At 40.3% G+C, this 12805-nt stretch overlaps 1 protein-coding gene across 2 annotated transcripts in view; it reads left to right on the forward strand.

Moving 5' to 3' along the window:
- Positions 1–3325: 3325 nt before the first annotated feature.
- Positions 3326–12805, forward strand: part of LOC103180644 (myoferlin) — a 107849-nt gene continuing 98369 nt past the window's right edge. For both annotated transcript variants that reach the window (XM_042337102.1, XM_007896627.2), the window contains exons 1-3: positions 3326–3591; positions 7617–7672; positions 8248–8339. In XM_042337102.1, coding sequence (XP_042193036.1) covers positions 3504–3591; positions 7617–7672; positions 8248–8339 — 236 coding nt within the window. In that variant the 5' untranslated portion in view covers positions 3326–3503. The remainder of the gene's footprint in view (positions 3592–7616; positions 7673–8247; positions 8340–12805) is intronic.

Consider the following 12805-nt stretch of genomic DNA (forward strand, 5'->3'; position numbering starts at 1 on the left):
GCTTGACTTCCGGCACAGCCCTGAAGGTGGTCCCTCATGTGTTCTCAGAGGACTCTCCAGTCCTAACCATCACCTCCCCCCCCCCCCCTCCCCCCCCCCCCCCCCCCCCCCCACCGCGCTGCGGAGCCGAGAGGAGATGTTCGGGAAACCTGGGTCTCAATGGGTCAATGGGAGGAGTGGTCTCCAGTCGGTGGTCTCGAGGCTCTCGCGGTTTCGCCCACACAACGTCCCGTCAGATTGACTTTACGGTCTGTTCCGTGAAGCGCTCCGAGACGTCTCGAAGACGTGAAAAGGCGCTGTGCCAAATGCACGGATTATTATCAATTCACTTTACAGTGTGTTCTGTGAAGCGCTTTGGGACGTCCTCCAGACGTGAAAAGCGCTGTATCAAATGCAAGGATTATTATTATTATTATTATGATGATGATGATGATGTGCCGAGACCTCTCCTGCGTCATGTAACGTTTTTGCAGACCCGCTCCCTAAGGCAGTTGGATTTGCAGGTGGCGCTAAAGTTGGGGGACTTGCGGACTCCAGAGGAGACGACAAAGGTCTTTGCAAAAAAATTCAATACGAGCTGATGACGTGAGCAAATAAAGTGCAGTACAGTTACATGCGAGGAACTACAAATAGGAAGTACGAAGAGGAGAACGTTGGACCTGTTTTAAAAAAGCAGCTTTATGATATAATAATATATAAGTCAATGCTTGAATTTGATATAATTATATAATTATAACAATTACATGATATGGTGGGAGGGCAGTGGGAAGAGATCAAATGATCTTTTTCATCTGAACCAATCAATATTTGTAAAGCACTCCCTTGAGCCATGAAGACACATAATACTTGGGGAGTGGCATTCTGCACACCACCGTATAACCACCAGGTTACCCTGTTGTTCAACACGGTAAATTGAGAGTCCCTTGACTGTACGAGTTCAAAGTCTTGTAGCGTTGCTTAAGCCCACAACCTTCTGATTCAGTCTACTGACTGAGCCAGGCTGACACATTTTTAGTACTGCTGCGTTGTGCATTGTCGCAACAAAGTATACTGAGGCCCCGGACAGTGGTATGGGAGGAAGTGAACGGGCAGGTGTTGCATCTCCTGCGCTGGCATGGGAAGGTGCCAGTAGAGGGAGGGCAGGTGTTAATGTGATGGTGGAGTGGACCAGGGAGTCACGGAGAGAGTGGAATGCTGAGAGGAAGGGAGTGGAGGGGAAAATATATTTGGGGGTGGGATCAACATTATGGGTTCATGCCCATATGGGGACTTTGAGCTCATTCCAGGCTAAAATTCCAATACAGTACTGGGGGAGCACTGCATTGTTGGAGAGATGCTGTCTTTTGGATGAGCCAAGTCCCCAAGTTCCTGTTCAGTTGTATGTTAAAGATCCCATGGCACTATTTGAAAAGAGAAGGGAGTTTAAATTAAAGAAGCTACTTTAATTTGATCACTGACAGCAATTGAAAATCAGTCAATTTATCATAATATCAACTGATAAAATTATAATCACTGCCACAATAATACACATTATTTATAACAAGCTATGAACAAATTTTACATTTGTGTTAAATGACAAGTGACAACTCCAAATGACTGCTAAGTTGTTCTTTGAAATATCTAAAACATTTTGTTTTGATTAGCCGAGTGCCTGAAATGTGGAAACTCATCACCACATTTAAGAACAACAACTTGGATTTATATAGCGCCCTCCACTCCGGTTGCCGTCTCAGAGCGCTTCGCAATAACAGATCCCGGGGCTGAGTCAGGGGAAGGGGGAAGAAGGTGACCAAAGGTGCCGTCGAAAAAAAAGGTCTTTAGCCGAGACCTTAAAATAGGAAGAGAGGGGGCGAGGCAAAGGGAGTGAGGAAGGGAGTTCCAGAGCCTCGGGGCGTAGTAGATGAAGGCACGGACGCCGATGGTGGAGCGGAAGATTTGGGGGACAAGGAGGAGGCCAGACCCCTTGATGTGGAGTGAAGGCAACGGGCACTGTTGTGAGGAGAGAGGAGATCAGAGAGGTAGGGGGGTGCAGAGGAGTGGAGGGATTTGAAGACAAGAAATCGATCCTCTCTGGGACAGGCAGCCAGTGCAGTCTGGCAAGGACTGGGGTAATCGGGGAGTGGATTTTGGTGTGGGTAAGAATTCAGGATGACCTGGATTTTATGAATGGTTGTGGAGGGGAGACCGGTGAGGAGGGCATTTGAATAAGAATATATCAACCAAATAGAGTTCCAATATGTATGCCACCTATTCATGTAAATTTCCCATGACTCAAATGGAAAGTGTACTCTCTTCCCGGATGCACCCTACCTATCTGATTCCAGGAGCATTGAAACAAGGCATGAAGCAAAGGTTATTGCAACATAATTGCAAACTTTGTTTTTCACTTAATTATAAACATTATGTGAACCTATTATGGGTTGTGGGTTCAAGCCCCATGTGGAGACTTGTAATCAAATAGTTTAAGATGACACTCCAATGCAGTGTTGGGAGTGTTTTGCATTGACAGAGGGGCCATCCTTTGGATGAGACATTAAACCAAGGTCCTGTCCGCCTGTTCAGGTGAACGTTAAAAATCCCACAGCTCTATTTGAAAAGAAAAGGGCGTTTCTCTCTGGCCAACAAATCCCCCAAATAAAATTGGTCACTCATTCCATGGCTGTTTTGGGGACATTGCTGTGCACAAACTGGCTGCATTATTTCACCCACCAAATACCCAGTCAATCAACTCTAAGTATATCTTTTGAAGTGCTCTGAAACGTCTCAAATGACGTGACAGAGCTCTAAACCAAATGCAAGGATTATTATAATGTATATTATAATTTATTATAATTTATAAATTATAATATCAATATCATTTATATAATATAATGAATAATCTGATGTAATAAATAACGCATAAATATTCAACAGTAGTCCCGATTTTATCGTTCCCTGTTTGCCTTATGAGTATTTGCTTCCCCAATTCAGTGCAATGGGAGGAGTGTAACTGGTGGAGGGGCAAACAGAGATGTTAATTGGGAATGGTCACAGTATTGTGTGCTCTCTCGATGTAGTCAATCTCAGAACCTGATGCCCTTGAATCCTTGCAAAGTTGACCGTCCTGATCCCTCGACCTGTTGCTTTTTAATTTGACAGCAAAATGGAACGGGTCCCAATTGCATTCACCAAACCCGTGTCTCACGCCTCAGGGATCGGTTGGGACGTGTGATGCGCAAAACGATACCATCACTCCACCAAAGGGTCGAAATGAATAAACGTTCAAATTAAGACGCTGAAGCCTCGCCTCTTTATCATCGGCATCTGGAACTCCTCCGATCCGATCCGTACTGCAGATAAACATTTGGCTGTTTGGGACTGAGGCAGGTATTGGTTTTCAGGTGCAGGAACCAATCCGCCCACGATCCGCCTCGGCGATGACATCTGTGCAGCAGTGGCCACACAGCCAGTTCCTGCTTCAGTGAAGTCGGGGAGTGATCTGGGACTTGCCCACTGCGATCAAGATGCTTCGGATCATAGTGGAGTCGGCCAGTAATCTCCCCGATTCAACATTTGGAACACCAGACCCAATAGCGACGATCATTTTTAAAGGTAAGTGAAGTGGGTGGTGATGAAACCTTGGAATATGTCACTGCACAAAGACCTGTGAGCAGTTCCAAAATGCGTACGGTGCGGAGTTTTGGAAAAGGGATTGCAAACTCGGGTCAGTGCAACGCACAGGGAGTCTCGTTTCGCTTCGTTGGGTAACGATGTATTTTTTGTGATTTGGCACATTTGTTCGTGTGTGTTTGTTTGTGTGTGTGTGTGTTTTGTGGGTGAAGTTGAAACTGCACACAGCGAAATCCTGTCCCCTTTTTTTTTCGGACTCTTTCTGTGTCATGTTTCAGCTTTCTGGGCGTTTCCCGAAGCGCAAGAAAAGTTTTTAACCAAAGCCATCCCTGGCTTCATCCCTGGCATTTTCCCATTCTGTTCCCTTCCTGATGTCAATGTGAAGTGCATGTTGCTTTGTGCTGTTTTATTGTCTAAAGGTGTAGCCATTTGATTAGTGTTGATTAGAAAAGACTGTTCCCGTTTATACACCGAGAATGAGCAGCTGCCCCCCATACACACAACTGTTGGTGGAGTACTATAGTTTTTGCATTACGTTCAGAATAACAAGCAGCTGACTTTTTTTCTTTCTTCATGTGTCTTATAATAATAATAATAATCCTCGCATTTGATATAGCGCCTTTCACGTTGGGAGGACGTCCCAAAGCGCTTCACAGAACACACTGTAAAGTGAATTGACTGTATATTTGTGGGCGAACGCGGCAGCCAATTGCGCACAGCAATGTCCCACAAACAGTCGTAGATTGAAAATGACCAATTTATTATTGGTTTTGGAGGGATTATTATTAGGTGTGTGGAGTAAGGAAACTTGCCCAAGGTTTCGCCCTGACCTGCCTGGAATTGAACTCAGGTCTCTCACTTGCAAAGCGAGTGCTCTAACCACTGAGCTACAGGACTCCATGTTTTGGGGGGTTTAACCAGAAGCTTTTGTTGTTTCATGAAAGTTCACAAAGTCATTCGGCCTTCATGGGGTTAATTTAATTTACTCCCTTTTTCATCCAGATAGAAGAGTAGCAGTGGCTGCATTAGTTCATAACAGTAGTCATAAACTTCCTCTTGTTCTGGGTACTGGTCATGATGGAAACTATGGTGCAAAGTTAAAATGCCCTTGTATGAAAATCGCATCTGTTTCAGCTGGTGCAAATGCAAACTCAATACTTTAATCTTGCTTGGAATGTCCCGAGGTGCTAATAACCAGAGTTGCATGTAAAGCAGAATGACATTTTTTTGTTTACATCTATTTATTCACAAACATGAATCACCAAATAAAGATATTTTCTATAGTATCAAAGACCATAATTGTAAACTACAAGTTGTTTTTCCCTCTCTTTCTCCTCCCCACATACTCCCCAGTTATATCAGAGTGGGGGTGGGGGTGTTTTGAATTGACTAAAGTACTGCTTTATATCTGTCTCAGCACCTTTTGAATACAGTATGTGTATGAATTGTATGTGTCTTACCTGCCCTAAATGGGAGTTGGTCCACTATGTGTTTGTTTTTGATCTGCTTGAGAGATATATGTGGGCAGCCTTATCTGATAATTTCTTAGGCCTATATTTCGATGGGGAAATGTAATATCTTGACTAGTTTGCTTTTCCACTGTTTCCTTTTTTGATGCCGTTTTTTTATCTCCAACCAATTAAAGCCTTACGCAAATTAATTTGGGTATCTTTGCAATCTTTGTCTCCAGTAATACAATTGGTTATTGTACGTTCCTCATCTCTTCTGTGATAAATTACTGTATTTGTAGAAAGTCCATAAACCCCCTCAATGCCTAGTACAGCTCTGGGATGTACCAGTAGAAGGTTGGAAGTTCAAATTCTGCTCTGTGTTTGCTTTTTGCTTCTGGTGCGGCAGTGTACATGCTACAATTGGCCACTAGGAACAAGAAAATTAATCAGGGTTCCAGCTGTTAATTGTTATCCAGAGACCTTTACTAGAGTGTCAGTACTATAGTTTTTGCATTACGTTCAAAATAACAACCAGCTGACTTTTTTTCTTCATGTGTCTTATAATAATAATAATAATCCTCGCATTTGATATAGCGCCTTTCACGTTGGGAGGACGTCCCAAAGCGCTTCACAGAACACACTGTAAAGTGAATTGACTGTATATTTGTGGGCGAACGCGGCAGCCAATTGCGCACAGCAATGTCCCACAAACAGTCGTAGATTGAAAAGAAAGAAAAACGTATATAAGAATGCTTGCAGGAGAGTGTGTGTGTGGGGGTGGGGGGTGATAATGGTAAATGTCTGACGAAGAGGTCCAAATACACATTCCCATCCATTCAATATAATTTATTAAGTTCCATCAGCCTGTGGATGCACTCGCCAACTTTAATATCCTCAGAGTATTTGAAGCATATACCTATAACCTAAATTGAATGTGCATAACTTCAAGATTGTTTTCATACTACAGCTTTACATCTGCATTCAGAACTTAAAGATCATATTATACATTCGATAGACGTGATAGATGCAGAATATTCAGGAAGATGTTTGCCTCAATGTTAGCATAAAATTTGGATTAATAATAATAATCCTTGCATTTGATATAGTGCCTTATCATGTCTTCGAGATGTCTCAAAGCGCTTCACAGAATATACTGTAAAGTGAATTGACTGCATATTTTGTGGGCAAAAGATCAATATTGATACACATTCACAAATTGCTTATCAAAAAGTTATGTTGGGGGTCCGCTACAAGGAGTTTCCTTACAATAACTGGGAGATTATTGCACCAAATCTGTTCCAAAAGTAGATTGTTTTGGGGTAGCGAATGCAGGATCCTACTAAGTGGCACAGCTGAGAATGAATGAAACTGTAGCCACGTGAATTGTATATTGTATATAAACTAGATGATTTAATACATCCTATCTAGTTAGCTGTAGTACTGTAAAGTATGGCTAAAAACTAATTGCTAGTCTTATGGGTTGCTCATCTATGTCCGAGCTGTTAACGCAAAGAACAATCTGTTATTACCACAGGCCCCAACCTACACTCCTTTTTCCCCCATCTCTTCTTTCTCCGTCTCATCCTCCACCACCCAGGTGAAATCCACTACCTACTACCTTGACCCCCTTCCCACCCAGCTGTTGGTCACTCAACTTTCCCTCCCCTGCCCACTGCTGGCAGACACAATAAATCAATCCTGCTTCTCAGGCTCCCATCCCATTCAAAGCTCATCAAAATAACAAATTGCGTCCTCTCTCTCTGTGACCAGAGCTCCCTCTGCCTCCTCATCCTCCTGGACCTCTCTGCTGCGTTCAACAAAGTCAACTACGCCATCCTCCTCAACTGCCTCTCCTCCCTCATCCACCTTAGTGGGACCACACTTGCATAGTTCAAGTCCTAAACCCAGCACTTCATCTCGGCAAATGTTTTTTTACTTTCGCCCTCACCTGGTCACCTGCAGGGTATCCCAAAGCCCCCTTCCATTCCTCATCTACACGCTTCCTCTCAGCGATGTCATCCGCAGACACGGGATCAACTTCCACTTGTATGCGGATGGCACACAAATCTACTTCTCCTTATGTGACTCCCAGTCGACTGATTCCCTGTCAGCTTGTCTGATAGACATCAAGGCCTGGATGAGCACAAATTTCTGCAATTGAATGTCGGCAAGATGGAAGCAGATACTCTTTGGCTCCCATCAACATCTTCTCTCCTGCGGGTTTGAACTCCTCAACCTCCTTCCTCAGACTCTCCAAACTCGTGCTCAATTTAGGCGTTAGGTTCGATCCCCAGCTTTCCTTTCTTCCCCATCCCTGCCCAGGACTGCTTTTTTCAACCTCGGCCACATTGCCCACCTCTGTCTGTTCCTCACAACCAACGCAGCTATATAAATGTAAATTGTTGTTGTTTACTACAGGAAGAATGAATGGAGTTGGGGATTTCTTTTAATCTTGTGTAAGATTAAGATTAATCCCGATTTTTCTTTTCACTGTTTCATTAAGTCGGTCCTATATGTACTAGATTTCAACTAATACTGTTATTTTAACTTTTTCAGGTGAAAAGAAGAAAACTCAGTCAGTTAATAATAATCTGAACCCAGTGTGGGATGAGGTAAGAAAAAAACATTTAGATCTGATTCATTACAGCAATATCTACACTAACAATTTATATTTGTTGGACTTTAATTGTTGGAGTTCAAGTAATGATTGAATATATGGGTATAATCAATTACAGGTTATTTATTTGAAAACATTTAACTTATTTTAAACAATATCAAATGCTACTTCTATTTGAGTTAAAATTCTTGTAACTACAAATTTGTTTTATTCTAATAGGAAATGATTAAAAAATGAAAACTAGTCATGAGTTCAAATTATAGATCTAAATTGCTATATCTTTGCTTGGAGTGTGCTATTGAAATTGTTCCTCCACTGGTCCTTGTTAACCAAAGTTTCAGTGATGTTTATTTTAGCAATCAAAACTATTATCCTTCTAAAACAAGATTCATTGTTTCATATTTTTGCTCAGTGTTATCTGAACAAATGTTAGGCTAATTAACATCAAAGCTCCATTTGATTCATTGACTTTTCTTTTTTAATATTGCCAATGTAAGGACCAAAATTTGTTAGTGATGCTTAACCGTTTACATTGATGTTTACTGACTGTTCCTATTACTCTTTCTGCAGAAAATTGAGTTTGATTTGAAGGGAGTCCCATTAGATAGCTCCTCATCGATCCAAGCTGTGGTCAAGGACTATGAGACGATTGGACAGAACAAGTGCGTATTTTGATGTATATATTTGTGGGCTAGATACTTCATTAAGGTGTTGCTGTAATTGGTTGACACTAGAACACTAAATGAAATTTGAAAGACATGCCCCAAAATTATTTGTGGATATAATTTAGTCCAAAGCCCAGTACAAAACAACTATTTTTCTTCCCATGGTGTGGATTTAGTCTCTTGCATAACAAAGGAAAATCCTATTTGTCCCCTCATTTCATGACCCACTTAATCTATTCAGAATTGTCTACAATAGATGTGGGAAGCTTGCGATTCTTTACTTCATATTCTTGACCAAAGGCATTTTTTTAAATGCATTGACATGTTTAGATCATTGTTATCGGTTGATATCTTTCTGCCTGGATTCTGGGAAGGTTTAGAGGTGTGATTTCCATGCAATTTCCATCCATGTTGAAGTTCTTTTCAAACTGGTCAACTTAAGTTTTGCCAGTTTTTAGCCCCCTTTTAATATATTAATTTCCTCTGAATATCTTGTAAGATACCCACTGGATATTTTTAAATATCCATTCTGCTTCCGATTTGTAATGCCTTGCATCTTAACTCCACTAGAAAAGGTGTAAATATAATTTATTAAATGTATGTGGGCTAGGAAGACTGAATAGAAACTGGTACAAAAAATATTTCTAAATATTTAGTGTTTAGTTTTTCTCATTGAAAGGATGTTTTTGTGACGAAGTACAAAGTGTAGTGAACATTGGTTATTGGTGTGGTAACTTGTATGTTTCTATATTTAACTGCTGAAAATGAGTGATCGAATACTCCTAAAGTACTTTGTAGGCTCATTCTAGAATGCAATAGACTTGCATTTATATCACAACCTTAAAGATTAATTAAGCACTCCTAAGACACTACCTTGTTTGAAGAGTGCAAAATAAATGCAAGTTGTTGTCAGATTTTTTAATGTATGATAATGTCTCGGAATGCTTCTCAGAGATGGTGTTGAGGGAAACGGGATATGATATCATTGTAACTGCAGTCAGAGGTAGATTTTTTAGGCAGATTTAAAGACTAATAGATAAGAGCAATGTAGAGGGAGCAAGTGCCAAAGTCAAAGTGCAGTGATCACATTTTCTTTTGAAAGAGCTTTTATATGTAACCTATGTTCTCCCTCTGTAATGATTTGTGAATTTTATCAATTCAGACTTTCTGTGGGGATTTCTGATTTAAAGAAGTTCCTTTTTATGTCCATACAAAGAGTGCCTGCCTTTATTCTTCTCCTTTTTTGAACGGTGCTGCAAATATTTGTGGTTAGTGGGTAGAAATGAGGAACAGGCATTCCAATCATTTATCAGTGAGCAACGTTTATCAACTTGTAAATTCTTCTAATGACCTCATCTCGAAAGGGAACTCGCCAGAATACCTTTCCAATCATAGCAATAGTTGTGGCGAAGTTGATACAGACTACCACAGTCTCTTGAATTTTGCCTCAGATCAAGCATTACAGCATTGCAAGTTGATCCGGTGGATTGTTAATCACAAAGTCATAAAGAAAGGAAATCAGGCTTGTCTGTCATTTTGTGGTAAAGTCACACAATTTGGGGGGCATGAGTTGCCTGACACTGAGTTACCGTTGGGGCAACTCACACATGTATATAAAGGAATTATATGTGGGGTGGGAAGGGCAGCCTCGCTCACTGAAAAACAAACGGTCGCTTGACTGATTGCAGATGGAAGGGGCCGGGTGAGAAATGTGAATCAGTTTCAGTCGAGTACCACCCTCTCTGACTAAATATCTTGGCAATAAAATTAAATCTTTCTTCAGTCATTTGAGGCCGCTGGTTTCAACATTGAATTCCTTTTTACATTTGTGTATGTTCAGAGTTTACGCACACAATCACTTCATGTAGACTTTCACATCAGCACAGCTTGGGGTTGGGTGGGGGGGAAGAATTCCTTGTTGATCTATCTACATTCTGGAAACCGAAGAACCTATTCATTTTTTGAGGGTTCATTTTGTCATTTGGCTTTATTAGAAATTGCGAAATCTTGGCTCGACTTAACAGCCTCTTGCATGCTCTTTGTACAAACTGCAATATGTGTATTCGTCACAAGCTTTGTTATCTTGGGGAAGCTTATTTTTCATTCTAGGAGAAGCTGAACTTTCAAAAGTAGCGATATGAATGTAAGAGAGTCCATTGTTCCACCTCCATTATGATGTGTTTAAAATGAGCCTCATCAGTCTTTGCAAGGATATTTTGCTCATTCTATCTTCAAGCTGTAACCATTACCATATTAAGACCTGTTGCAAGTGGCATCCTCCCCTTCTCTCATTTGTTTCCACAACCTTTTAGCTGCTAATTTCTCTGGAATACAGGAGGCCTCGAGGAAATCTAAAAACAGTCATTTTTATCTTTAGTAAAGGTAATCTATTAACCCCACCTCCTATGTTTTAAGAAATGAATATTCTGTAGAACTTTGAAAATATCTCTTCTGTTCAGTTATCGACTGTGGGGAAAAAAAACACACACACGCTTTGTTTCAGTCAGGTATACTTGTTATTGGTGCTTGTGGACCTCCATTTCACAGAAAGTGGAGGTTTGTAATTTATTTAGTTCTGCTACTAACTCAATTTGACCACTTATGGCAGGAGCTATAGGGCTGTGTTTAAAGGCTGGGATAAGCTATCTTAGGCAATTCCAGACATTAGTCTGGAATTTTTCATGGACAGAACGCATAAATGACTTTTTGGACATTTCTCCTATAATTGGCTAATTTGTACAGCACCTTCCACTTTCTTTAAAAAAAACTCAAATACTTTATACAAAACGTAAGTCCATATTTTCTTTGATATCATGGCCACTAATGGGATTTCCCATTTACCACTATAATTGCAAGGCCAAAATAATTGTAGGTTTCGCTGAAGGGATTTTTAAAAAAATAATAATACTTGCATTTGATATAGTGCTTTAACACATCTTTGAGACGTATCAAAGTGCTTCACAGAATATTTTGTGGGGGAACCACAGCAGCCAATTGTTAGAAATGAAGATTGTCGGTAAAAGTATTGGCAAATGTGGCAGCTAATCTATTCAAGCAATATCTGATGAATAGCCATGAGATGAGAAACCAATTCATTTGGATTTAAATTGGGATCAGAATATAAACCAGAAGAAAGTCTGCATGTTTTCTTTGCTGTAGCAATGGCATTCCAGCAGTCCTTTTACAGTCTCGTGAATTATGAGGCGGACAGAATTTAAACAAACACACTGAATGGTATGATCATCTGGAAATAAAAAATGAATTGTATATAATATTAAATGCTACAGTATGTGTCAAAGGATAGCTACATTAACTTGATTTCCATTTATTTCATGCACCACTCCGGACAGTGTCAGTGTCCAAGATTAAAGATAATGCCTTATCCAACATTTTGTAGAAAAAAATGCTGTTAATGCTGTACATGTCTCCACAGTTCCCGACCTGCTGGTAACTTAGTAACCCCATTCAGGACAGAACACGATTTGATGTAGGGAATGCAGGAAGATGAGACCATGCTTTCAGAGAACTCTCAAGCTTTATGTTAAATTAACTTTAATCCATGAGTTGCCAACCATTTGGCTAAAGTTTTCAAAGATTAAGTAAAAACATGTTTCTTGAACTTTTTGTAGCTGTGTTTAAAGCAGAGTCTGGATCAGTGCCAAAGAACTCTCTGTAATGGACACAGCCAAAAATTCCAATTGAACTTTTAAGCATTTCCACATGGGGAAGAGCTTATTCCTTGACTTGAAGTAATCAAAACTGAGGCCTGAATAGTTGTGCAGAGGCATCTCTTCAGAGTGAGAAATGTTAGGACAGAATTTGTTTACCAAAAGCTAGTATTTTCATTTTTGCAAATGTAAGAGCCCTTCACATTTTCAACTGACTGAAAAGTCTGCTTGATTGGATTTTATTTTTGAAACGTCACCACAGTTCTGAGTTTTAACCTTTGCTTTTATAATTACTGTATTTGCTGATCTGACAAGGCTCTGGATTTTTGATTGAACCAGTTTGTCAACTACTTTGGTAAAGAATACAAACTTGAAATGAATCGCTTCGAAAACACTGCTGGATGCAGGAAAATGAAATTGAATTTGATGTTCTATTTTATTGAGCATTGACATGATGTCTTGATAAAGTAACCATAAGCTTTTAAGTACAGTGATTTTAAATCTGTCTGTAAATCAGTTTCTTAATTACAAACGCCCTAAGGGCTAGTTTTGTGCAAACTAATCATCATACAGGCAAAGGACAAAGCTGTTGGTTGCTGTGGCGTGGCACAAATGGTTGCTGGGCAGGTCTGAGTGTTCCACAAACTCACTTCAGTATTTAACTCTTGGAGTACTTTTTCTTTATGGCATAAATGCAAAACTAGTTTTTCTGCAACATGACACATGGCTTTGTTCAGCGCTGAAAACAAATGGCAAAATGTCATTCCTGTTACAGTTCTAATGAGAAGACTTCTG

The sequence above is a fragment of the Callorhinchus milii genome, unplaced genomic scaffold (assembly GCF_018977255.1).
Source record: "Callorhinchus milii isolate IMCB2004 unplaced genomic scaffold, IMCB_Cmil_1.0 Scaffold7, whole genome shotgun sequence".
Lineage (NCBI taxonomy): Eukaryota > Metazoa > Chordata > Chondrichthyes > Chimaeriformes > Callorhinchidae > Callorhinchus > Callorhinchus milii.